A 27,190-nucleotide genomic window follows, 5' to 3' on the forward strand; every position below is an offset into this window, starting at 1 on the left:
GATTGCTTCCCAATTATAGAAACCCCGTGGTGGCTCCTGAGGGAGGCCCATGGGAGGTCCAGCACAAAAAGACTCAACTTTTTGTAGATGTTGAATCTTTTTATAGAAGTTGTGTGATGTGTTTAATGATTAGGGAGAAGGCGGGAATGTCACTCAAAGACTTGTGGGGAAAGTCAGAGAGGCTGAACTGAAGTGGAGCAGAGGGCAGTAGGATGAAAGTCCTAGATGTTGAAAAGGAAACATCAAATTCTGGAGATTCATACTCAGAACTTTTGCTTTGTAAAAGTAGTACTGGGAAAAGGGGATTGTAAGTCAAATTTAAGCTGTGCCAATGATTGAATTCAAACATATATGCCCACACCTGGCCAAGACAAGAGACTGGTCCCCAAGGAGCATACTGAATGAGACCAAGTAGCCTTCTGGGAAGGAGCATGCATCGCAAGAGGAGAGGGAGCCCAGCATTCAAACTTGGCTCAGTAACAATGTCCTTGTTGTGTAAAGGGACAAGTATGAACAGAGCATGGTGCTTGGCGCTCCTGGTCCAGTGCCCATCTGAATCACAGGCTATGGAGAATCAGGCTTGAGTTCTTGCCACAGCTCCCAACCTGCTGACCACAAAGTGATGTGGGCTTTGCTTGTTTGGAGAATCAACCCAAAATAGGGAGAAATGATTGAAAGTAATTGGATAGTGACTTAAACCCCTGTCCACAATTAGATATATGGAACAGAGAATGGAAACTTGTAGTTCTCTGTGAATTTACTAATGTGGTAAAATAATGTGAACTTCTTCATTGGTATCAGATGAAGAGGGGCCTGGACTATTAGCAAGTGTATGTCTCTGGGTAATGAATATGAGGGAAAAAATAAAGTAATCAAAATACACACACAAACAAAAGGCAATTACAGACATTGCAAGAGCTGAAAGAGAAGCAGTAGCATTTGTACTTGATTGATACAAAATCCCTCCCTCCCTGTCCCAGCTGGAGCTTGAGAAGTCCTTTTTCTGGTGATCAGGCTGATTGTAGGGACTCTTAGAAGCAATACAGCCCAGGAGAGAAGACGCATGGGTGTTTGAGGAGCTGAGATACCCCAGATAAAAGCCTCATAAATCAGGGCTGGGCTTTGGCTAAGTTATGGCCCCTTGGGTGTTGTCAGGCAAAAATTTCCCTGGAGTGGAGAAGCAATGAAAAGTATGTCCATAGGACTCTGCTGTGGGAACTAAATACAACCTCAGACTGGAAATGTAACTGGGTCCTCCAATGGTCCTTTAACAATTGGAAAGACATTTAGTAATGGTGAACATAGCAAGGATTGAGATGCACTTTAGAAAGAAGGGAAAGAGTTTCTTTGCAAGTGCTGAAGTAGAGGTCCTGTGGCCTGAAGGTGGTGAGGACAAGGACAAGAGAATGGAGATTAGCCAGTTAGCAGCCTGGATGGGAACAAGTGACAGCAGAGCTGTTTACAGCTACTTACAGTGGAATGTTATTGTTAGAGCTCAGCACAAACCAAGGTAGCAGCGGGGGAAGAGAGAGAGATCTGATTTCTCTCCACAGTTCCTTCTGATTGTAAATTAATTTATTAATTGTAAATTAGCTTATAGACCAGAAAAAAAAGCCCAAAAATTGTGCTTAAGACTAACTTCAAATTGATGACAGGAAGGCTGGGGTTGTGGCTCAGTGGCAGAGCACTTGCCTAGCATGTGTGAAGCACTGGGTTTGATCCTCAGCATCACATAAAAATAAAAAAAATAAATAAAGGCATTGTGTCCATCTACAACTAAAAATTTTTTTTAATTGATGATGAGAGTGCAGAGATGTTGTAGGGATGAATAGTTGCTGCATTAAAGACGTCCGTGAGTGGAGGAGCTAGAGGACAGATGGCTCCTGGACAAAATCAGAATCCTTGCAGGCACACTCCACCTGTCAAAATATATTTTATTGTGAGTGAGGAAGAAGGGCATAAACAAGTCACCTGTGATTGCTAGGAAAACACTCTTTTCTACTAAGGACAATTGCAGAGAAGGAGAGGGATCCAGATTTGGCTGCTCAGTGCAGTCAGAGACCAGCCCTCCAGTGCATGGCCAGTGAGATCTGGGAGAGCCGCTGAATCAGGTGTTTCTTCCAGATGCAAAGGAAGAGAATGTCCACAATGGTGATATGCCTACATATCACCATAAGACCCTTGTGCAAAATTAGGGATTTTTTTTTCTGGTGGTGGGGGGTGGTACCAGGGATTGAACTCAGGGGCACTCAACCACTGAGCCACATCCCAAGCTCTATTTTATATTTTATTTAAAGACAGGGTCTCACTGAGTTGCTTAGCAACTTGCCATTGCTGAAGCTAGCTTTGAACTTGCAATCCTCCTGCCTCAGCCTCCAGAGCTGCTGGGATTAGAGGCCTGCATCACTGTGCCCAGTCACAAATGAGTTTTGATACCCACGTAAAAAATAAAAGTCTAGGGGTTTTTCTGTGTCCTTTCTTTAAAAAAATTATAGACTTATTTTTAAAGCAATTTTAGGTTTATAAAAAGGTTGAGCAGAGGTGGGCGCAGTAGCTCAGTGGCTTGCACCTATAATCCCCTGGACTGGGGAGACTGAGGCAGGAGGATCAAAAGTTCAAAGCCAGCTTCATCAAATTAGTAAGGCCCCTTAAGCAATTTAGCAAGACCCTTAGTGGTTAAGTGCCTCTGAGTCCAATCTCTGGTACCAAAAAAAAAGAAGAAGAAGAAGAAAAATTAAGCAGTACAGAGAGTTAAGAAAGTACAGAGAGTTCCCATATATCCCCTCCACAACACCTGAACATAGTGTCCCCAATTATTTGTCTCTACTTTGTATGCATAGAAGACAGTATGAGCAGCACCAGTCCCCAGAAAACATTTCCAGGTTATATGGTGGTTCCCAGATAGAGCAGAGCCCAGGTCTGGCAGGTCCTGTGGACATGGAAGTAGAAGGGAGCAGTGAACAAATTAAAACATAAGGGAAACGATGTGATCATTACCTGAACCTCCTTTGGAACATTGCAGAACCTCACTGAAACCTCCCAGAAGTACTCATCATTCATCATGACTTTTTCAAGGATCATAAATCCTGGGTCAGCAGGGATAATAGGAGCAAGGGAGATATGGGTTGCTGAAGAGCATAGCTGTTAAGAAGCACATGTTCCAGAATCTGACTGCCGAGGTCTCAGTCCTGGATTCACCACTTAGCTAGCTGTGTGATGCTGGCTAACTTCTCCGTGCGACAGTTTCTGTAGCCCTAAAATGCAAGTGGATCATTTCTACTTCATATAGTTGTTATGATAATCACAAGAACTTTAAACATGTGAAACACTTAAGATATATTTGGTGTGCACAGAATAAGCAGTAAAAAACAGCATAGTACTTACCATATCAGGTCATTATGAAAACTTTAAGACATGGTACAGGTAAAGCACTACACAAGTCCCTGACACACTTGATAACGTTGGCTGTTATTATGTAACATGAATTACATTTATGTGGTATGAGTCTTTTATATATATATATATAGTATAAAGATATAATATAAAATATGTATAAAGTAAGTACATAAATATTTACTATATAATATTTAATATTATGTATGTGTGTAAGATAAGGAGAAGAAACAATGATAAAATATTTACTTGGCAGAGTAAAAGTGAAGCTGCTCACCATACATGCCTAATTACTGTGACGCACAATGACTATTATACATAACATTAAGCAGGTCAGGTTGACTTTGCTAAAGGTTTTATTATGGTGCTAACTTTTGTGTGCATATGCTCAGTGTTCATTATCTGTCACCCTTGCAGTACGATCATCTGCTAACAGAGTGCAGTCATCTGCTCACTCTACTGACAAATTAGCAGCAACCCTGCTTGCCCCAGACTTTCTTCTCATATCCCCCCAAATCTTTTTGCAATTATTTTTCCTCTCTAATTCTCTGTTGTATGTAATGGTTCTCCCATTCCTTTCTTTTTTTCCCCCCAAAAAACCCTTTAATTCAATCCATTTGTATAGAGAACTTCCTATGTTCAAGGTAGTAGGGTAGGAAAAAAAAGAAGTTCCAATTGTGTTTTTTGAAGTAGATACTTATTCAAGAATAAGTAGGATTTTTTAAATGGCTAGATTGAGAGATAATCCACATACCATGAAATTAATCTCTTTAAAGTATATAAATCAATAGTTTTTAGTAAATTCACAGACTTGTGAAATCCCCACCACAATCAATTTTGAACCATTTTCATCAAAGGAAATCCTTTATCCATCATCAGTCCCTCCCCTTCTTCCCTCCCTGCAGCCCCTGACAACTGCTAATCCACTTTCTATTTCTATGGAATTTCTATTCTGGACATTTCATGTAAATAGAATCATACAATTTATGGTTGGTTTTATGTATCTGGCTTCTTTCACTCAGAGTAATGTTTTCAAGATTCATTCATGTTGTAGCATGTATCAGTACTTCATTTATTTTCATGGTCAAATACTAGTCCATATGGTTATATCATATATTGTTTATTCCTGAATCAACTGAGACTTTTGAGTTGTTTTGCCTTTTGGCTATTATAAATAATTCTTCTATGAAAACACTAATGTACATGTTTTTGTTGGATTATGTTTTCAATTCTCTTGAGTATATATATATATATATATATATATATATATATATATATATATATACCTACGAGGGAAATTGCCAGGTCAGATGGGAACTCCATATTTAACCTTTTGAGAAATTGGTGGACTAATTCAAAAGTGCACCCCCATCAGCAATCCCACCAGCAATGTCTGAGGATTCTTTTTATTTTAAAATTGTAGTTGGACACAATACCTTTATTTTTATGTGGTGCTGAGGATCAAACCCAGTGCCTTGCACATTGCTAGGTGAGTGCTCTACCGCTGAGCCACAACCCCAGCCCCTGTCTGAGGATTCTCATTTCTCTACATTCTCTTTTTTTTTTTTTAAGAATTTTAATATTTATTCTTTAGTTTTCGGCGGACACAACATCTTTGTTTGTATGTGGTGCTGAGGATCGAACCTGGGCCACACGCATGCCAGGCGAGCGCGCCACCGCTTGAGCCACAACCCCAGCCCCTGTCTGAGGATTCTCATTTCTCTACATTCTCTTTTAATGCTCACTGTTGTCTGTCTTTTTATTTTAGCTATCTTAAAGGGTATGAATTTATTTTAGAAACTTTTAATTGGTGCATTATAATTATACATAATAGTGGAATTTTGTTGCATGTTCATACAGATGCATAATAAGTGGGTATAAATTCTGGTTATGGTTTTTATTTTGTCTCACTGATGACTATACTGAGCATCCTTTCATGTGCTTATTGGCCATTTGTATATTCTCTTTGAAGAAATGTCTAATCAAGTCCTTTGCCCATATTTTTAAAATTGAGTTGTTTGTCCTGTTATTACTATTGGGTTTAAGGAGTTCTCTCTATATGCCAGATATTAATTTCCTTATCAAATATTTGAAAATATTTCCACCTATTTTGTATATTATCTTTTCAATTTCTTGATGGTGTCTTTTGAGAGGCAAAAATTTTTAATTTTGTTGAAGTCCAATATCAAATGCCTTCTTTTGTTACTGTACTTTGGGTATCTTATCTATAAAATCATTGCCTAGTCACAAAAATTTAAACCTATGCTTTATTCTAGGAGTTTCGTAGTTTCAGCTTTTACATTTAGGTCTGTGCTTTATTCTGAGTTAACTTTTATGTGGTTAATGAGGTAAGAATCCAACTTCATTCTTTGCATGTGGATATACAGTTGTCCCAGCATCACTGGTTGAAAATCCTAAAAGGTAAAATTTAATAGAACAACAAAAGCTAAGACACAGAGGCATGAATGCCAGGAATAGTTGACTGGTTCATCCTGACTATAGAATTGGGCATGTAGGGATATTTCATGATGAAAGAAGCTGGAACGATACGTAGGGGCAGATTATGGAGACTCTTGAGTTGCAAAAGTTGGAGAGCTATGGAAGATTCTTGAGTAGAAGGATAACATCAGAATTGGGTTTTTCAGAAGATTGATCTAACTACAGACTATATACTTGATGGGAATGAGTTAAAGACTAGAAGTAGAAAAGTCAGTGGAGCTCCTACCATGGCTACAAGGCTGTGATAGTGGGAGTAGAAAAGAGGGAATGGATATGTAAAAAAGAAAATGGAAGTACAATACCTACAGGTCTTGATAACTGATTGATTTTTTTAAAATGTTGGTCCCATTACCAAAAATCAGTCAAGCCAAGAGCAGTGGCTAGTTTGACAGAGAAGATGAGTTATCTTTTAGATATACAGTTTTAACAATTTGAAACATCTCTAGTAGAGAAATCTAGCATTCATTTGGAAATGCAACTCTACATTTCAATATAGTAGTCAGGGTTGAAGGTGAAGATTTGTGAGACATTGTATAATCATGGTAGTGAAAACCGTAGACACAAACTATTTACCTAGTTTCCTCAGACAATGTTTATTCCTACTCCCACCTGAAAATGTGAGTTCCTTTATTCTTTCATTCAAAAAATATTTATTGAAAGTTTATTATCCCCAGGTAACATTCAAGGCACTGGTAATATTTGGTGAACAATACGGAACTCCTCTCCCCAAGATCTGCCTTATTAGAACTTAAGGTTTAATGGGAAGAAGCAACGTGTAAACAAATGCATATGTATAATGTAAGGAATTCCAACGATTTAAAAAAAAGTGCCCATATTTAAAAAAATAAATAAAGCAGAGAAAGAGGAGGGAAGGAGTTGTGATTCTAAATAGGTGAAGGAAAGTCCTCAGGAGGATGACACATTTGAGTAAAAGGCTGCTATGGGTGAAGGGACAAGCTATGTAGATAGCTGAATAAAAAGTTTTCCAGGAAGAGACAACGCAGGTGCAGCCACCTGGAGGCTGGAAGGTGCCTGATGAGTCTGAGAAACAAAGGAGACCAGGTGGCCATAGTTGGGTAGGAGGAGCTCAGTCTGAGGCCTGGGTTAGGAGCTTATGAACCATGATAAGAATTTGACTTCTACTCTGCACACGATAGAAATCTATTAGACGGGGCTGGGACTGGGGCTGGGGCTCGGCGATAGAGCGCCTACCTAGCATGTGTGAGACCCTGGGTTCGATCCTCAGCACCACATAAAAAATAAATAAACAAAATAAAGGTATTGTGTACAACTGAAAAATAAATATATTTAAAAAGATATCTATTAGAGGATTTGTAATAGAAAGTGGCAAAAATTTTATTTATATTTTAAAGGCATTAATCTTTAAGGGGAGCAATCATTTTCAGAATAAAATGTGGAAGAACAAGGATAAAAGGAAGGAAATCAATTAGTTGACTTTATAATAATAATCCAGACATGAGATGATGACAATTTGAACTAGGATGATAGCAGTGAAGATGCTGAGAACTGGTTATATTCTGGATATATTTTGAGCTAGAACTGGCCAGATTTGAGGGCATTGAATACAGGATGAGAGAAAGAAAGGAGTCAAAGATGACACTCCAAGGTTTTTGTCTGAGCCACTAGGAGGAACAGTCCTTTACTTAGATGGACTACAGAAGAAGAATGTGACGGTGGCAGCAACGAGCAGGAGTTCCGTTTTGACCATGTTATGTTTGAGATCTTTATTAAATAATGAAGCAGAGATGTCAAGAATAAAGGATGGCATAAACCCTTTGAATGGCACCCAATCTGGGTAGCATGATGATGGAGATTCCTTAGAGAACTTGGAATGGAACCACCATTTGACCTAGTTATCCCACTCCTTGGTCTATAGTATGCTGACTTAAAATCAGCATATATAGTGACAAGCCACATTAATGTTTATAGCAGCTCAATTTACAATAGTTAAGCTATGGAACAAACCTAGGTGCCCTTCAACAGATGAATGGGTAAAGAAAATGCAGTACATACACACAATGGACTATTACTCAGCCATAAAGAAGAATGAAATTATGGCATTTGTTGGTAAATGGATGGAACTGGAGACTATCATGTTAAGTGAAATAAGCCAATCTCAAAAAAACCAAAGGCCAAATGTTCTCTCTGATACACAGATGCTGACTCACAATAGATAGGGGCAGCAGGTAGTGGAGGTTCAGCAGATTGGACAGAAGGGAGGGGAGATGGGAATGGGAAAGATAGTAGAATGAATAGGAATTAACTTTCCTGTATTTATATAGGGATACATGACCAGTGTAACTCCACATCATGTACAACCATAAAAATGGGAAGTTATGCTCTATGTATGTATGATATGTCAAAATACATTCTACTGTCATGTATAACTAAAAAGAACAAATAAAGCATCTTAAAAACTGGGCCTTGGTTTTTTTGAGATTCTGTAGTCTTCTATTATTTTCTATGGCTTTTGCCTTTCAAAATATTTTTATTTTCTCTACTGGCAACCTCCCAAATTGTTAATATTGTTTTGCATTTTAGATGTATCTTATCAGATACATTTAGGTGTATCTTATCTTGCATTTAGGTGTATCTTATCAGATACATTTAGGTGTATCCTATTGCATTTAGGTGTATCTCAGAATTAAGGGTACACCAACTTTCATGAACCAATACATAATGATTCCCAGATTACTTCCTTATATTACAATGGAAAAAGAAAGATAATAGGTAATACATTTTGATTAATTTTCAAATGCCAATTCTGAAGTCATTCTCCAAATCTCTATTACTGCAGATCATGTATGTTTGTGTATATCTAAGTATATATATATTTGTATATTTAGGGATTTGCAAAAGTTGCAAAGAAATGTACAGGGAAGTTCTATCCACACACCCTTTTCACAACTTCCCCCAGTGTTAACATCTTACAAATATGGTACAATACCTTTAGAGCTTCTTCCCTTGTAGGGGTGTGTGTGTGTGTGTGTGTGTGAGCGCACATGCAGCTTGATGCAATTTTGTCACAATCATGTGTAACCTCTACTTCAGACAAGACACTTAACCCTACTATCATTCCAAGATTATCTCATTTTATTCTTAATAGCCACATTCATTCCCCTCTTCTAAATCCCTAGAAACCCCACTAGTCTGTACTCAGCTCTATAATTACATTATTTCACTATTGTTACATAAATAAAATCATGCAGTATGTATCCTTTTGAGATTGACTTTAATGGTTCAGTCTAATTTCCTTGAGATCCATCCAAGTTGTTGTGTTTGTTAATAGTTCATTCCTTCTAATTGCTGAAAAGCATTCCATGGTATGGCTGTGCCATGGTTCTTTGCGTATCGTTCACACTTTAACAGACATTTAGGTAGTTTCCAATTTGGGGCTATTATGAAAAAAGCAGCCATGAACATCAGAGGACAAATGCATGAGTAAAAATAATTCTTCATTTCTCTGGGATACACACCTAAGACAGCAGCTGCTGAGTCCTATAGAAAAATCCATTAGTTTTAAAAGGAACCCCCCAGTCTGGGGGTGTGGAACAGTGGTAGAGTGTTCAGCTAGCATGTGAACACTACTCTGTACTGCAGAAAAAAGGAAGACCAAATCATATTCTAGTGTCAATTATTTTTAGTTTTAGAATTTAATTATGACTCAAACTCTAGAGGCATCTTTCACAGTTTACCTTTTCCCAGTGAGAGAAGTATCCTTCTAAAGTGTCCCATGGAGTCAAACGAACCTAGATTCAAGTCCTGCCTCATTCACTTATTATCTGAGTGAGCTTGAACATTTTTTTTTAGTCTCAGATTCCCTATTGGTAAAATACAGACAATAATGCCCTCCAACAGTAAGGACTGAACAAGATCAGCTGTAAATCCCTGAGAGTGAAGTGTTTGGTATGCAGTTGTGAGTTTATATTAGCTCTTTCCCCATTCATAGCAAAATAATCAAACATTACTTCCAGTTTTTATAATATTGGTAGTTATGAGTGACCTTAAAATCCAAAGAAACCATATTACTTTTATTCACATTATATTTTACTAAGTAAGTTACCTTTAGTAGTTTTATTATGCATGTTTCCTTGGTAAACTAGTTTCTCTTTATTCCTACCAAATATATTTACTGGAATAATCCTTATAAGTCTTGGAAGCAGAAATAAGTTGGTGTCTCTCCATTATATCCTATGTTTTTTTTCTTTCTTCTAGGTCAGTAAACAATTTCCTGATGACTGGTCCAAAAGTAAGAAAAAATTCCTTTGATTAATAAGGACATCGCTAATCTTAATTGGTTGACAGAAGATGATACATGTGGCTTTCTTTTCATTATATGTATGCCTTTTATTATGAAGTAGTATATATTAAAGATAGAAAAACTGAGACTCAGAGAGGGTTGGGACATACCCCAAACCACCACAAATTAATATCAGAGCCCAGGCAGAAACAGGAGTATTGCTGGGTGTGGTGACATGCATCTGTAATTCCAGCTACTCAGAAGCTGAAGCAGGAAGAGCTCAAGTTTGAGGTCAGCCTGGACAACTTAGTGAGACTCTGTCTAAAAATTAAAAAAATAAATAAATCTAAGGGCTGAGGTGTAGCTCGGTGGTAGAGTGCTTGTCTAGCAAGCATGAAGCCCTGGATTCAATCCTCAGTAACACAAAATTAGAGAAGTACCTTCTAAAGTGTCCCATAGAGTCAAACAAACAAACAAACAAAAAACCCCAAAATTGTACTACGTGATCTCTACATGGAAGAACAATGCCAGTTCCAAAATGTTATTTTCTAAGATAATAATGGGATGAGAACAGCTGAAATTTCAGGAATTATGTGATTGGGACTCATTTTGGAGAGGCAATTTAGTATAATGAATAAAGACTAATGGAATTAGAATCTGATAAAACTGTGTTTCATTACTTTCTGCCGTTTGCTACTTGGGAAAATTACCTCCCCTCTCTGAACCTCAGTTTCCTAAGTTATAAAATGACACCTATTTCACAAGACTACTGGTAATGTTAAATGAGATGATATATTTAAAGTACTTGCTTTGCCAGTATTTTGGAGGGATGGGGGAATGGGCATGAAGAGAGGTGCTTGGCAAGTTTGGGGCAAATGCCTCCTGAATTCAGACTGAACTTTGACCTCCCCCTCATATTCCTGTAGGCTTACCTGATCTACTCCAGCAGTGTGGCAGCAGGTGCTCAAAGTGGTATTGAAGAATGCAAATACCAGTTTGCCTGGGACCGCTGGAACTGCCCTGAGAGAGCCTTGCAACTTTCCAGCCATGGTGGACTTCGAAGTGGTAAGGAAAGCCTTGGGCACGGCTCCCCAGGCCTCTAGTTCCAGGGTAAAGCCTCAGGGATGGCCCCCTTTCTCCTCTATACCATATTCTTCACCTGGTCTCTTAGGACATTTCTCTCTTGTGAGATATTCTCTTTTCTTTCTCCATCTCTCTTTCCTATCTATGGAGCTTTCTCCTTTCTTCCCCAACATGCTCACTGTTCAATTAACGGACATTGCCTCACCTCCAATCCTATACATCCTTGATTGCTAAAGGTTTCTTCACAACATAAGCAGCATCAGCATCAGAAGGCAGGTCAGGGTCATAATTCCTCATATCCCTTAGCCCCTTCCTTCGGTAGACTCAGCAGAGAGATATTGAGCAAGTGGAAACTTGAAGACTAGATTCTCAGAAAGAAGATAAATAGTGGTCATGCCAGTAAATGAAAGAGCTGCCATCTCAATTCACAATAGCCAAACTGTGGAACCAACTTAGATGCCCTTCAACAAATGAATGGATAAAGAAAATGTGGTACATATACACAATGGAATATTACTCAGCCTTAAAGAAGCATGAAATTATGGCATTTGTAGTTTTTCTAGGAAATATGTGGCCTCATGACATGTTAAAGCAGATTGTCCTGCATATTTTCAGTGTTGTTATTGACACTTCCTTTTCATCCTTTCAGAGCAAGTTGTTAATGAACACCAATTTTTTTCTTTTTCTTTCTTTCTTTTTTTTTTTTTTTTTTTGGTACCAGGGATTGCACTTAGGGGCACTTGACCACTGAACCACATCCCCAGCCCTATTTTGTATTTTATTTAGAGACAGGGTCTCACTGAGTTGCTTAGTGCCTCGATTTTTGCTGAGGCTAACTTTGAATTTGCAATTCTCCTGCCTCAGCCTCCCAAGCCACTGGGATTATAGGAGTACACCACTGTGCCCAGCATGAACACTAATTTTTTAATAAATATTAAAATATTGTTTGAAAAAAGAAAGAGCTGCCAATCAGATATTCTGCTCTTAGACTCCAATGTTCAAGAAGGAGGTAGGGAAGGGTTCTTTACAACCTGGCCTTCAAATTCATTTCCTTCCCCATTTCTTCCTCAGGGTCTTCCCCACCTAAATCCTTTATAATCATGTATATTGACAACAATCTAGTCACCTTCTCATAAAAAGATGGAAGGGGAGAAGAGTAGGGCTAAGGCCAGGAATGGAGCAGACCCTGGAAGTGAGTAAGGTACATCATGAAGTGGGTATAGGACCAAGCTGGGAAAGGCAAGTATGATGGTGGTATTAAAAGAAAGTAACATAACCAGTGTTTCTTTTAACTGCAACCTCTGCCTCTAACTCTCTAGATGTTTTTTATTCCTGCCAGCTAATCGGGAGACAGCATTTGTACATGCCATCAGTTCTGCTGGAGTCATGTACACTCTGACCAGAAACTGCAGCCTTGGAGATTTTGACAACTGTGGATGTGATGACTCCCGCAATGGGCAACTGGGTGAGTATCAATGAGATACGTAGTTCAGGCCAGGGAAGTTCACTTAAAGAATGAAAAGGTTGGTGGGATAAAGTTACATTTTTCTTTTCTTTTTCTTAAAGAGAGAGTGAGAGAGACAGGGAGGGGGAAAGAGAGAGAATTTTTTTAATATTTATTTTTGAGTTTTCAGCAGACACAACATCTTTGTTTGTATGTGGTGCTGAGGATCGAACCCGGGCCGCATGCATGCCAGGCGAGCGCACTACCGCTTGAGCCACATCCCCAGCTCAACATTTTTCTAATACAAGGAAAATCATGCTGACGATGGGTGACCCAGTTTGAGCACAAACCCTACAGTGACAAACACAGTTAAATGTTGCTTGGGACCCTCTTCTCCCACTGATTGATTTCCTTAATTTAAACAGATGATGATGGTGGTGATGATGATGAAACAACTTGCTCTATAGACTCAAATCACCTTCTTCTTGAATGCAGGAGGACTTTCTTTTATTTTGTCTATCCTGCTCTACTCTCCACTCTGCCTCCACTGCAGCCGCTAATCCTCTGTGTCCACCCAATCAATTTCCAACTTCGTTTTTCCATATTATTTCAATTGCACCTCTTTTCCTCCCTCAGCCTTGAGCTCTCCTCACCTTTGCACACAATTTTACCCCTTGAGGACCTCAATCACTGACAGACATGGTGCTTAACTTTGCCTACTGAGTAGAGGCAGAGGAGATCCCAGGCAGAGAATCAGTCCACTAGACAGCCACAAACGTCATGGAGCCCTGTGCAGGGAATTGGCTGAGGCTGGAAGTGGGACCGCAAAGGTGGCAAAAACAAACCTTCTAGACTGAAACTAATCCCGACACAGGGCACTAGCCTAACCTTAATCTTTTCCTATCCCAGACAGTGACCCCTGCCACCCCCTCCCCCCAAGTCCAATTAGAAACAGCAGCCCTGGAAACTCTGCGTTGGCCTGCTCAATGACCTTTCCCCCCTGCACTTTTCCAGGGGGTCAAGGTTGGCTGTGGGGAGGCTGCAGCGACAACGTGGGCTTCGGAGAGGCAATCTCCAAGCAGTTTGTGGATGCCCTGGAAACAGGACAGGATGCCCGGGCAGCCATGAATCTTCATAATAACGAGGCCGGCCGTAAGGTGAGTGTCACAGACCCTGGGACTAAGCAGCTAGTACAAACCACTACCAGCCCTCAGTATGGACAATTCTTCATTCAAATACTAACCGGCTGGATGAGCAGACTAGCTGGGCGCCTCGCAATCCCTCCAGGGCAGGGCTTTTACTCCACTCTCTCCCTAGGCGGTGAAGGGCACCATGAAACGCACGTGTAAGTGCCACGGCGTGTCTGGCAGCTGCACCACACAGACCTGCTGGCTGCAGCTGCCTGAGTTCCGCGAGGTGGGCGCGCACCTGAAGGAGAAGTACCACGCCGCTCTCAAGGTGGACCTACTGCAGGGTGCTGGCAACAGCGCTGCCGGCCGCGGCGCCATCGCCGACACCTTCCGCTCCATCTCCACCAGGGAGCTGGTGCACCTGGAGGACTCCCCAGACTACTGCTTGGAGAACAAGACGCTAGGGCTGCTGGGCACTGAAGGCCGGGAATGCCTGCGGCGCGGGCGGGCTCTGGGCCGCTGGGAGCGCCGCAGCTGCCGCCGTCTGTGCGGGGATTGTGGGCTGGCGGTGGAGGAGCGCCGCGCGGAAACCGTGTCCAGCTGTAACTGCAAGTTCCACTGGTGCTGTGCTGTCCGCTGTGAGCAGTGCCGCCGGCGGGTCACCAAGTACTTCTGTAGCCGCGCAGAGCGGCCGCGGGGAGGCGCTGCGCACAAACCCGGGAGAAAACCCTAAGGGTCTCCTCTCCTGCCTCCTTTCCCAATTTGTCCTTGGCTTCGTTTAGCGACCCCAGTAATAGAGGAACCTAGGAATTGGGGACCCCGCACTCCCAAGTCCAGAGATCCTGAGAGGGAGAGGATGCAATCTTTCTGGAGCTTGCCACTTCCCTAACGTTTCCCCAATTTCTCTGTGCTCTCCTAGAATTGGTTCTGCGTCTCCTCACAGCCCACACTTTGGTGTGAGACCTGTTCTAAGACTGCGCTATTGGTCTTCCTTGGACTAGGGTGAAAATAGGCGCTCCTCCCCGACCCCACCTCCCAACTGGCCTAAGCCTGACTAAGACTTGGGAACTAGAAGGACCCTTCTCAGATATGCAGGGCTCAGGTAAAGCCATGTCTTTTTCTCTTGCCCATTGTCTGCTACCAAGCCCGATGGCAGGGGCATTCCCTTCCTGCAGAGCCCATCCCGATCTTGCAACTTCCTGCTATTGACCCAGATACTCCCAGGAATCTCTAACACTTTCTCTTTCCTTCCCCTTTTCCCCTTCCTCTGAAAAGAAAAGAAAAAAAAAATTGACCTGGGAATAAATGTACCTTAGGGATTGGTCCCTAAAGGAAGAAGTAGAATATGGTGTAAAAGGGAACTTGACTTGCTAAACACCAGGGTGGTACTTCTTGTGACACCATGTCACCAATGGACTTTACCAGTGAGGTAACTATCTTCCTAGATGATCACTCAAGGTACTCCAGAATTATACCCAAGAGGTCAAGAAACTATGTAAACACAGATTACTATTATTTCCTTCCCTTCAAAGTTATCTTCTCCCTGCTCCTAACCTATTTCTTCCCAGAAAACAACTTCACCTTTTTTCCTTTCCAAAGCTTTGTTCCTCTGAGCCAAAACTGAGGTAAATAAAGGCAATTTCCCACTCGGACCCTGTCTGCACCTCTAAAGGCAGGCCATAGGAAGAAGCAGAGCCCCTTCCTTTCACTCACCTGGTTCTTCAACAGGCAGAGTTCAGGGCATTGGATACTTTCCTTCAATAAGTAAACTTTCTGCAATGAAACTGTTGCTAATAGGAAGTTCAGCACCTTGAACTTTAATTTATTGCAATCATTATGATATGTGCCTAATTTCCTGGGTACTGAGCTTCTTCTTGGGGATACTGGGGTAGGGTGGGGTAGAAGATATAACTTTGAGACTCTTATTTTCTTCCCACCATGGTAGGATACTGTTTTCCCTAGAAACTTGCTTCCTTTATAGCCTAAGTAGCTAGCCTGACTTGATTGAGGCTAATCTTTTGAGGATTAGTAAATCATCCACATAAACCTTCCACTAATACAGTCACTCCATAGCCAAAAGCTTGCTGCTTGTGGTACTTGAGTCTTTTTGGTTCCATTTTCAGAGAGAAGCATTCCACATGAACTTGTATATGAAACAGAGCTCTTGGGAATGAAGAGCCAATTCCTTACAGACCTTCTGCAGCCCCAAGAGCTTCCCAGCCTGCTTCCTTGCCCTGGGCCAGTCCTGGATCTGGACACCAGGCAGCTCTTCCAGAGTAGAACTGGTCATATGCTAGACTTATCCCTTTTCTTCCAAAGTAGGAAAAAGTACAGAGGTCACAAAATCCAAGGCACTGGAAAAACAGAAGGGCTCTTATACTCCAAACTGAGACAGTGGCCAAATCAGACCCAGGCCCTAGTCTCACCCCTACATCTTCTGGTCTGACTAATACTTACTGGAAGAGAGGTTCCCTTTCCTCCTTACCAGAGGGATACACTTCCCTTCAGGGTTTCTTAATGCTTAATTTCCAGCTTTATCAGCAAAAGGCCCTTTGCTTGTTTTCTCAGCTCTTGGGCCTCCTGAGTCTCCCAAGCCACTCTTCTTTTCTAATCAAGCAGCAGCATATACTAACCTAGTTGTCTCATTTGGCAGAGTTACTTGATAGGAAGAAAATCTGGCAAGGCGACTAGAAAATATAAAAGTAAATGTTGTAAAGTAAAGCTGTACTCTCCCAGAGGTCTCCCAACATAAGAGAACTATTGTGCTTCAAATTGGTGACAACAGGTCAGCACTCCAAACATGTTATGCTGCCAGGAAGTTCTTTCATAGGTTATTGTTTTGTATCCCCAAATAGATATGATTGATACCAGAATGATTTGAGTTTTATAAAGAAAACATTGTTGAGCTACCTTAGATCTGCATTGCTTTTTTTTAACCCCTTTTTCATTATTAATTAATTCATTCACTCAGTCAACACTGGTGCACTCATGGGTTCCTGTCTTACACTAATTGCCAGGGCTGTGTTCCCCTTAACAAACATAGGCAATTCCAGAACTGTTGCTTAGGAAGACAACTCTGAGGTCAGCTAAACCTTTTGTTTTACAGACTTAGACTGATGCTGAGAAAGATGACTGGCTTGTAAGTCACTGTAGGGTGAGTACTGGAACCCAGGCCCCTTCCTTCCTCTTGTGGGCTCTTTAGGAGCCCATCTGTCTCAGATTGAGGACAGAAGCAGAGGGAGGTCCTAAGAAGTGACAAGAACACTGACTGGGTAGGGTGGGCAAAACACTGTCTCTTTCCTGTCCCTGGCCTGTAAGCCTACACACAGGCAGAGCTTTCTTGAAAAGAATCCCAGCCTCAACTGGCCTTAGCAGCAGGTCAGGGCAAAGACAGACAGGGTCATACTCAGTGTGCTGGTGGTGCTGGTGGTGGTGGGAGGGGAGGGCAGTCCAGGGCACTTGCCTATTGTGGGTCTGGATTGGATGCTTCCACTCATTCATTTCCTTTTAATTAACCCGCATTCCTGGAGGAGAAATATTTATGTTGGCTCCCATAGAGGCAATCCTTAGACTGGAAAGAAGGGGAAAGAAAGCCTGTCTTAGCAAAACAATATCTCTAAAGAGCTCCAGAAGAGAAAATAGGGGAACAAAATGCCATTAAAATAGCCTTCTACCCCCACCAGAGTCAATGAAAACTTCATTTCACATGTTAATCCGCTACTCCGCCCCCTTCTCTTCTCACAACACCTTTTCCGAAAGTGTTTGGGAAAAGTCTTCGCAGTCAGTACACAGCTCCCTGCAGCTCAGACTTCTCCTTGTGTTAGTTCAGGGCCCCAAGTGGGGCTCTCGCTCCAACAGCGGCTTTTTTCTCCCCCCCTTTAATTTAAACAAAGACTTCAGAGTTCATCAACCTCCCACTGAAATTCACAGCTGCTGAACAAACTAATCCCCTCTCCCAGCCTTTCTTCCCTTCAATGGGCTCTTGGCTTCAAAGACACTTTGGGAAAGGACTTTGCTGGGGCTCACACTGCTTCATCAATAGAAGTTAGTGCAAGTATTATCTGAAGAGCAAGTGGCTTTACAAACAAATACTGCCTAACAATCCCTCCCTCCCAAACACACACATCTAGCCTGCAGACATGATGGGATCGACAACAGGATTAGAGCTAGTACCCCCTGGCTTCACACCCAGTCCTTTTGTGCAGCTGAGCTCAGCCCTCAAGTGGTGTGGGGAAAACCCTGGAGCTGAATGTCAGGCACGGATGGAGACACACACATCACGGCAGTTTGGCCAGCAAGTCCATGGGACTGGACTTGAAATCAAGATCCTTTCTTCAACTCTCGACTTCATATTTCTCTCCAAGACTTTCACTTGATTATTAGGATATAGGGAGCAAGAAGAGAAAGGACTCAAAAGAGAGGTAATGGCAAAATAGGTCCCAGAGGAGACAATAATTGGGAGATCACTGAGCAAACCAAATCAAAGCAGCTTTATTGCATTATTAAATATATCATACATCAAATGCAGAATTCCTACCATGAAAATGCAGCCAGAGAAGGAAGCCCTGAGATATATGGTGGCTGAGGGGAAGAAGAATCCCAACCCTTGAGGAGCAGGGCTAGAAGACATCTTTTGTTAATATGGTTCCTATTCCAGAATAGGGCTTATAATCACAGAATGAATAGCTTAAGTCCTTGGGCCAGGCTCAAATGTGGAGTTGAAGACCATTCCTTTGTAGGCTGTTGTCCCTCTGCTCCTATCTCATAGCCTAAGATAGCTTCCAGCAAAAGGCAGTTCACCCCTTCTGCCTGCTCCTTAACTTTGCTTACCCTTAAAAAATGCTGGCACATGACAGGTTCCATTTTTAAAAGACTAGAACTTCCTCTCTTGGTTCTGTTCAACTGCAAACCCTCATGTCTATGACTTGTTTGAATGGTAAACAGCACCCAACTTGTCCCCAGCTGCTGGGGCTACAAGGGAATATGGATCTGGAAATATAAAATCAGAGGCAAGGAGAAGGTAAGGTCAGGCTCACAAACCTCAGAAGGGAAAAACAAAAGATTCCCAAGATAGGTCACAGTAGAGGTAGAATTGGAAGTAATGACCCTGTTCACCCTATCACAAGCCACTCGAACAGAATATCCCTGGGGGAGAAGACCTCATGGCCTAGGTCCTGTCAGAAAACTATATTAGGGAAAGTAAGACCTGGCTCTATGTCCTGCCTCCAGCGCTGAGTGTTTTGGATAGACAGGAGGTGGTCAGGCATAAAGGGGTAAAAAAAAAACAAAACAGGAACTCAGCTGGTTTGGAGCCAAGTCCACAGCATCATATACCTGGCAGCAAAGGAAGAAAGTGGGGAAAAACAAACAGAATCTGTTGCACAATTTTTCTTCTCTGCGGGGCGGTGGGGTAGTTAAGTAATACAGAAGTGGCCTCTTGGCAAGAGAGGCTGACTGGCTTAGCCCTGCAGCTTGTGTGCAATGGTGAGGACAGCCTTCAGGATAGGCATGAAGCTGGATACTTCGCTGAAGCTGCTATAGCCCACCACCTGGGCGTGCACTGCGAGGCCCTGCTCAAAGCTTCCTGCATCCACACATCGGGCAACTTCATGTAGCCCAGCCAGGACATGAGGTGAGAGCTGTGAAGGGATTGCCCTTAGGTTAATAAATTCAACCAGCCCCACCCTGGCAGCCTGAAAGAGATAAGACAGCCTCAAGTTCCAGAGCCCCATCTCTTCCCATTCAGGAAATATGTGGGTATTTGAGGTGGGGGAGCAGTCTTTCCTATGGAAAAGAAGACTCTGGGCTTCCTTTGCTCATGGAAGGTAGTGGGAGGGCATGAGGCAGAGGGAACACAGGTAGATACTCACCGTCCCCTCACAGAGTTTCTCATATAGACCTTCTAGACGTTGGGCAGCCTCATCCAGCTTCCTTTTTGTCTTCTGTAGGGAGGCAAATGGCTTTTGACCCAGCCCATAAGCTTAACACAGGACTATAAAGAATCCACTACATTAAAGCTAGAATGACTTAGTACTACTTCCTTCATTTCACAGAGGAGGAAATGAAAACCCAAAGATAGTAATGTCTTGCTTAAGCTGATATAGCTAGGAAATGAACGGCACTTGTTCTTCCTGCTGGCTTCCCCCTTCTTCTGTATACCCCATTGCCTATAAGTCTCCATGCTGTTGGGTCCTGCTACCATGGAGCTAGACTTTGGACCAGACTCCAAGTCCCTCCCCTACTCTGCATGGACTTCTAAAAAGTCTGAAATATGGTCAGCATATACAGGGATAGTGAAGGAACTGGTCTCCAGAGACATCCTGAAACCAGTTGAGAGTATGAAGAGGGCATCACAGGAAGGTTCAAACTTACTAAGTCAGTTGCAGAAAGGGAGCAGTGCTGGAGAAGTGCCTCAAAGCTGGTCTTCAAGGACTGATGCTCTGGGGGCAGTGCCTTTCTTTCTATCATCTTAGGAGGTAGTTGCTGACGTTGCTAATGAAGGAGTGAGGAGAAGGGACAGGCAAGAAAATTACCTTTCTCATGGTTTTCCTAAGGTCTCATCCTCAGTGACTCAGGGTCAGGCATACTGCTCCCATTAGAGTACAACAGAGCTGAGGAGAGAGCCCTCCATTCTCTATAGTAAGAACAGAGAATAGGTTTGCCTCTACCTTGAAAAATGATGTCCAGCTACATGCTCCCCACTTTTACTCCCAAGGAGGGCTGGAAGGCTTCCCAGAGCAGGGGAACAGTTGTCCCTGTTACCTGTAGGCTGAGTTCTCCTGGAGCTCCAGGGGGAGCATGATTCACACTGGAAATGGGGGTCTGTGATGGAAGGACCCGTTGTGGCTCAGGGATAAGGCTCCTAACTGGAGCAGTAATTGGTGCTAGAGGCATAAATACCTCTGGGAGCTAAAGAGAGAAAGAAAGGCACATGAATCTAAGCTGAGAAACCCTATAGGCCTTAGTTTTGGGGAATGGTAGACATATAGTGAATTAAGGAAACAAGATAGTGAGTGGCAAAGTGGAAAAAGGGAGACTGGTGAATGTATATAGGAGGGAAAGAAGGTGGTGCTGAGGGAGAAGACTGGGAAAAGGGCAGAGGCAGCCCAAGAATGGGAAGAAATGGGTTGAATTCTATAAAGAACTAGAAAGTGGGCCACTGCTGAATATATGAGGGGGTGGATAAGGAACAATACATTGACCTTTTTCCTCTGGAGATTTCCTTGAGGGGTAGGAACATTTTTCCACGAATTTTGAGGTCCTGTAGAATAAAAAGATAGGAGTTTTTAGGGGCATGGTCAGGAACATTAGAAAGTTTTAGTCTGAAGACTAGAAAAATTATTTTAATTGGAATCTGTCACACCTCCCTTTGCAGACCAGCCACACTCCCAGCTAACAACCTCCAAACCAAAGGGCCCCAGTTCATTGGCTTGAGGGAAAAGACTCTGAGACAGTGGTAGGAGGGGAGGAAAAGGAGGCAACAGCCCACAAGGGGGAAGCCATGGAAGGAAAACTGACCTTGATGAGGGGTCAAGATGCTAGCACTTGAGAGAGAGCTAGAGCATGGAGCACCTGGCCCTCCGGGAGGGTAAGTTACAGGAGAGTAGGCAGGAGGGGCCAGGAGCTGGGAGCTCAGAGGGCTAGGACCTGGTGGTCTCACAGAAGGCAGAGGGAGTAGTCTAGGAGTCTCAGACAGAGAAGTAGAGCCAGGCACCATGATGTCTGGGGCTGCCATGAGTGGAGGAAGACCAGAAACAGGCCATGTTCCAGGGAATCTCACAGGGTTTGAGGGTGGAGCCCTTTGTCCTCCTAATAGTTGCAGCTGAGATAAAGCTGAAGTAGAACAGAAATAGGTAATTTGTCACCAAACTTCAATTTGGGAGAGATTCAGTATATCAGACAGGAATAGGTCAGCAACAAAATAAAACAAGCCAGGTATGGTGACACATGTTTGTGGTTCCAGTTACTCAGAAGGCTGAGGCATGAGGATCACTTGAGCCCAGGAGTTAGAGGCTAGCCTAGGAACATAGCAAAATCCTGTCTCAAAAATTTCAAAATAGAACAAAAACCAAAACACCACAACTGACAATAATAATAAATGATTAATCCAAGTGTAAAGAGATCTTATAATTTATAAAGTACTTTAACTGTTCTCCTTATTTGACCCTCAAAATAATCTTATAGGATTGAAATCACCAGTATAATAAGTTTGGTATATTACCAAAATATACAAAGTCTTTAACATAAGAGAGAATGTTAAAAACTCAGTACGGGATAGGAATTTTGATTGTAACTCTGAAGCTCTTCTCTCAAAAAAAATTTTTTTTTTAAATTTTTAAACTAAAACAAACAAAACAAAACCAGATCCTCTTTAAACCGGACCAACATGAATTTGGGAGGGAATATGTCTGTCTTTCCTGAGACCTCCATTCTGTGCCCAAACAAATCTCCATTTACTCACCAGGCCTGACCCCAGGGCCCAAAGGCAAAGGCTGGATTGCCTGGGGTTCAGGTGTCCTGTAGTCACTTATAGTCTTCATCCTGGAGCTCTGACAGGGGATATGATAGGAGGGTGTCAAGGGCATTACTAGTGATGGCTGAAATGTGTCCGTAGGCCTTGAAGATGGACTTGGAACCTGTGAAGAGAAAAAAGGGTCAGCTCTTGAAAAGAAAAGAGATATGAGTAATTGAAATCAGAAAAACAATACAGAAAACTAATGAAATGAAAATTAATTATTTGAAAAATATTAATAAAATTTATACATCTCTATAAAGACTGATAAGATAAAGAGAGAAGACATTAGTCATCAATACCAGAGATGAAATAGAGAGCATTATAGCAGACCCTGAAGCTACTAAAAAAAATAATAAAGGAATACGCAAGTAACTTTAAATTCATAAATTCAGTAACTTAAAAGAAATGGACCAATTCCTCAAGAACCACATGCAACGAAAATAGCCAAAACAAAAGATAAAAATAAATAGTCACATAATTACTAAAGAAATTGGATTTATAAGGGCTGGAGATATAGCTCAGTTGGTAGAGTGCTAGCCTAGTATGCACAAGGCCCTGGGTTCAATCCCTTGCACCACACACACAAAAAAAAAAAAAAAAAAGAAAAGAAAGAAAGAAAGAAATTGCATTTATAATTTAAAAGTTCAATCCCCCACAAAGTATTCAAGGCCCAAATGTTTTCATTGGAGAATTTGACCAAGGGTTCAAATTAACATATAGTTTACATAAACTCTTCCAAGAAAATAGATAGAACAGTCCTATTTTTTTTTTTTTTTTTTTTTTGGTGGTGCTGGGGATTGAACCCATGGTCTTGTGCATGCAAGATAAGCACTCTACCAACTGAGCTATATCCCTAGCCCCACTAATTCATTTTATAAAACCAGCATTATTCTATACCAAACCCAGACAAAGACAGCACAAAATAAAACTACAGACCAATATTACTCACGAACTTAGATACAAAAATCCTTAACAAAATTTTATCTTTTTTTTAATAAACTGAAATACATTATATAATTAATGAGGACCACATTCTTTTTTTTTAAAGAGAGTGAGAGAGAATTTTAATATTTATTTTTTAGTTTTCGGCAGACACAACATCTTTGTTTGTATGTGGTACTGAGGATCGAACCGGGGCCGCACGCATGCCAGGCGAGCGCACTACCACTTGAGCCACATCCCCAGCCCCCTTAACAAAATTTTAGCAAGTCAAATCCAACAATGTGTATAAAAATAACATTCTACAACCAAGACAGATTTATTCCAGTTCATGCAAGCCTGGTCTAACATATTTAAAAATCAATCAATGTAATCTACCATATCATCAAACTGAATAAAAATATTTTATATGTCATATAAAATGATGCAGAAAAAACATCTGACAAAATTCATTCATAATCTAGTACATAAGGTACTGTGATCCAAATGTATCCCCCAAAATCCATGTGTTGGAAATTCATGCAACATTGTTGGGAAGTGGGACATTTTGGAAGTGTTTATGCCACTATAAAATTGAGTTCAGAAGTAGGTGCACTCTCAATTGCTATCCTGCCTCTGTCATGTTAGGACCACTTTCCTCCACTCTGGAAGATGCAACAAGGTGCCATCTTGGAACCTGAGACCAAACCTGCTGGTGCCTTGATCCTGGACTTCCCAGCCTCCAAAACTATGAGAAATGAATTTCTATTCTTTATATATTGCCCAACCTCTCGTATTCTGTTTTAGTAGCACAAAATAGGCTAAAACACAAGGAATTGAGGCAAAATTCCCTGGCTTCAGAAAGAGAATTTACAAAAAACTTAAATCTAATATCATATTTAATGGTGAAATGTTGAATGTTTGCCCCTCTAAGACTGGAAACGAGGCAAGGATATTCACTTTCACTACTCTTATTTAGCATAGTACTGGAAGTCACAATCACTTCAATAAGGTAACAAATAAATTAAAGACATTCTGACTGGAAAGAAAGAAAACTGTCCCTATTTGTCCCTCTATGTAAACATGACTGTGTATATACAAAATCACAAGGGATACACACACACACACACACACACACAACCAACCAAATTCTAGAACAACTAAGTAAATTCAGGAAAGTAACAAGATACACCACCAACACACAAAAATAAATTGCATTTCTATACACTGACAATGAATGAGTGGAAATCAAAATGAAAATTTGATTTCAAGCTCAAGAGAATATTAAATAGTTAAGCGTGAATTAGACAAAGAATAAGAATGATGAAAGTTGTAAAATACTGATGAAAAAGCATGTTCATGAACTGGAAAACTCATAGTAAGACGCTGTTTCTCCCTAAATTAATCTATAGTTTTAATGCAATTCCTATGACCAGGAATTAAGATGACCATCTTAACACAATTCTTTGTAGATAGAGATAAACTTATTCCAACATTTATGGGAAAAGGGAAAGGTTCTAAAATACCCAAAACAATTTTGAAAAAGAAAAATAAAGTGGGAGGAATTACTTTTCCCCACACCAAGACTTACTATATAATGGTAGTAATCAAGATAGAATGGTATTGACAGAGGGACAGACACAAAGATCAAGGGAACAAAACTGAGAAATAAATCCACACAAATATGCCTACTTAGTTTTTGACAAAGGAGCAAAATCAATTCAATGGAGAAGGGTCAGCCTTTACGGTACATACCGTAGTGCAACTGAATATCCATTAGCCAAAAAAAAGAATCTTGATCTAAATTTCATATGTTCTACAAAAAAATCAACTAAAAAAAATTAAACATGAATGTAAATATAAAACAAAATGACAAACATAGAAAGAATATATGAGAAAACTGGGCTGGGGATATGGCCCAAGCGGTAGCGCACTCGCCTGGCATGTGTGCGGCCCGGGTTCGATCCTCAGCACCACATACAAACAAAAGATGTTGTGTCTGCCGAGAACTAAAAAATAAATATTAAAAATAAATTCTCTCTCTCTCTCTCGCTCTCTCTCTCTCTCTCCTTAAAAAAAAAATTTAAAAAAAATATATGAGAAAACTCGGGGGACCTAAGACTAAGTAAAGAATTCTTAAACTTGACACCAAAAGCATGGTCCATAGGTGGAAAACTTTATAAGCTGGACTTCATAAAATTAAAAACTTGCTCTGTGAAAGGTTCTTAAAAAGGTGAAAAGATAAATTATAGATTGAGATAAAATATTTGCAAATGACATATCCAACTAATCAATGATTCGTATCTAGAATATATGTAGAACTCTTAAACCTCAACATTAAAAAACAAAACAATCCAAATAGAAATGTGATATATAGGGCTGGGGATGTGGCGCAAGTGGTAGTGCGCTCGCCTGGCATGCGTGTGGCCCAGGTTCGATCCTCAGCACCACATACAAACAAAGATGTTGTGTCTGCCTAAAACTAAAAAATAAATATTAAAATATTAAAAAAAAAGAAATGTGACATATAGACATTTCACTGAGGATATATAGATGGCAAATATCTGAAAATATCAAAAACATTAGCCATTAGAGAAATTCAAATTAAAACCAAAATGAACTATCATCACCCATATATCAAAATGGCTGTTGAAAAACAATGATGATACCAAAGGCTAGTGGAGATACAGAGAAACTGGATCATTCTACCATTGCTGGTGAGAATGTAAAATGGTATGACCATTCTGGTAAATTGTTTGGCTATTACTTTCAAAACAAAAAATGAACTTATAATAGAATTCAGCTATTGTGTTCTTATATTCTGAGGCATTTATCCCAGTGAAATTAAGACTTATTTTCATTCAACAGCTTTATTCATAATAGCCCCAAACTGAGAACTACCCAAATGTCCTTCAAAGGGTAAATAACTAAAAAAATTTAAAATAAATTTTAAAAACCTGTGGCAGCTCAATGGTACAGCACTTGTCTAGCATGTGTGAGGCACTGGACTCAATCCTCAACACCACATGAATATAAATAAACAAAATAAAGATTTTTTTTTAAAAAATGAATGATGCAACATGGATGAACCTGAATTACATAATGCTGAGAAAAGACAGTCTCAAAGGGTATGTATTCATGTTTCTATTTATGTGACAATAGTGAAATAACATAATTAAAAAGCTGAAGAACATATTATCGATGCCAACAGAAAAATGAGGTTAGGTGTGGCTATGAAAAGGTAATTAGAGAGTATTGAAATCTTTTAATTTTATAATGGTACAACTGAATATCTTGATTGAGGTGTTGGTTACATAAGGCTATGCATATGACAAAACTGCAGTTACACACACACAAACACACAAATTAATACATGAAAAATTGATAAAATATGAATGTATGGATTGTATCAATGTTCACTTTTTCATTTTGATATTACACTGTGGTTATGTGCAATGTTAGTACAGAGTATTTGGGGAAATATTCCCAAATATTCCTTGTAACCTCCTGTGAATCTGTAATTATAGTAGAAAAAAGAGAGGAAGAGAGAAAGGAAGGGAGGAAAAGAGGAGAGAAAATGAAGTGAAATTAAGATGGAAATGGAAGATACTTCTAATCTCAAATCTCTTTGGGTTTTATTCCCCAATACCTCTAATAAGCTCCTGGTCTCACATGTTAACTGTACCCAATCTGCCTGGACACTTTGGATAGAACCTGGGAAGGATTTCCAACTCCTTCCTTTCTCTCAATCTTCCTACCACACGCAAGCCTCTAAACTATCACCAATTTCTGTGAATTCTAACTACTAAATATCTTAAATATAACCTCCCTATCCAGTTATCGGTTTTTCATATCCTCATCATCTTTTATTTTAAATATTTTTAGTTGTAGATGGACATAATACCTTTATTTATTTATTTATTTATTTTTTATTTTTATGTGGTGCT

The 27,190-nt window shown here is 40.7% G+C and overlaps 2 protein-coding genes across 12 annotated transcripts in view; one reads left to right on the top strand and one right to left on the bottom strand.

Annotated features, from left to right (window-relative positions):
• Positions 1-9,757: 9,757 nt before the first annotated feature.
• Positions 9,758-16,845, top strand: Wnt8b (Wnt family member 8B). The gene is made up of 6 exons (XM_058581365.1): positions 9,758-9,770; positions 10,077-10,162; positions 11,080-11,218; positions 12,576-12,701; positions 13,695-13,837; positions 13,998-16,845. The coding sequence occupies exons 1-6, from the start codon at positions 9,758-9,760 to the stop codon at positions 14,541-14,543; spliced, it is 1,053 nt and encodes a 350-aa protein (XP_058437348.1). The 3' UTR covers positions 14,544-16,845.
• A 1,432-nt stretch (positions 16,846-18,277) lies between these two features.
• Positions 18,278-27,190, bottom strand: part of Sec31b (SEC31 homolog B, COPII coat complex component) — a 35,482-nt gene continuing 26,569 nt past the window's right edge. For 9 of the 11 annotated variants that reach the window (XM_046450127.2, XM_046450126.2, XM_046450124.2 and 6 more), the window contains 7 exons: positions 22,272-22,446; positions 21,329-21,643; positions 21,013-21,071; positions 20,573-20,719; positions 20,183-20,302; positions 19,681-19,752; positions 18,278-19,449 (listed from right to left, as the gene is read on the bottom strand). In XM_046450127.2, the coding sequence (XP_046306083.1) occupies positions 19,270-19,449; positions 19,681-19,752; positions 20,183-20,302; positions 20,573-20,719; positions 21,013-21,071; positions 21,329-21,643; positions 22,272-22,446 (1,068 nt within the window). In that variant the 3' untranslated portion in view covers positions 18,278-19,269. Of the gene's footprint in view, positions 19,450-19,680; positions 19,753-20,182; positions 20,445-20,572; positions 20,720-21,012; positions 21,072-21,328; positions 21,644-22,271; positions 22,447-27,190 lie in introns of those variants that run through there. The other 2 variants (XM_046450129.2, XM_046450131.2) reach the window with 2 other exon arrangements.

This window comes from Marmota monax, unplaced genomic scaffold (assembly GCF_021218885.2).
Source record: "Marmota monax isolate L192 unplaced genomic scaffold, Marmota_monax_Labrador192_F-V1.1 WCK01_AAM20220418_F8-fsc00004, whole genome shotgun sequence".
Lineage (NCBI taxonomy): Eukaryota > Metazoa > Chordata > Mammalia > Rodentia > Sciuridae > Marmota > Marmota monax.

Bases quoted from the DNA above. Each gene is read 5' to 3' on its own strand.
- Wnt8b (XM_058581365.1), top strand. The intron at 11,219-12,575 runs GTAAGGAAAGCC...TATTCCTGCCAG, and splicing joins CCATGGTGGACTTCGAAGTG to CTAATCGGGAGACAGCATTT. The intron at 12,702-13,694 runs GTGAGTATCAAT...GCACTTTTCCAG, and splicing joins CTCCCGCAATGGGCAACTGG to GGGGTCAAGGTTGGCTGTGG.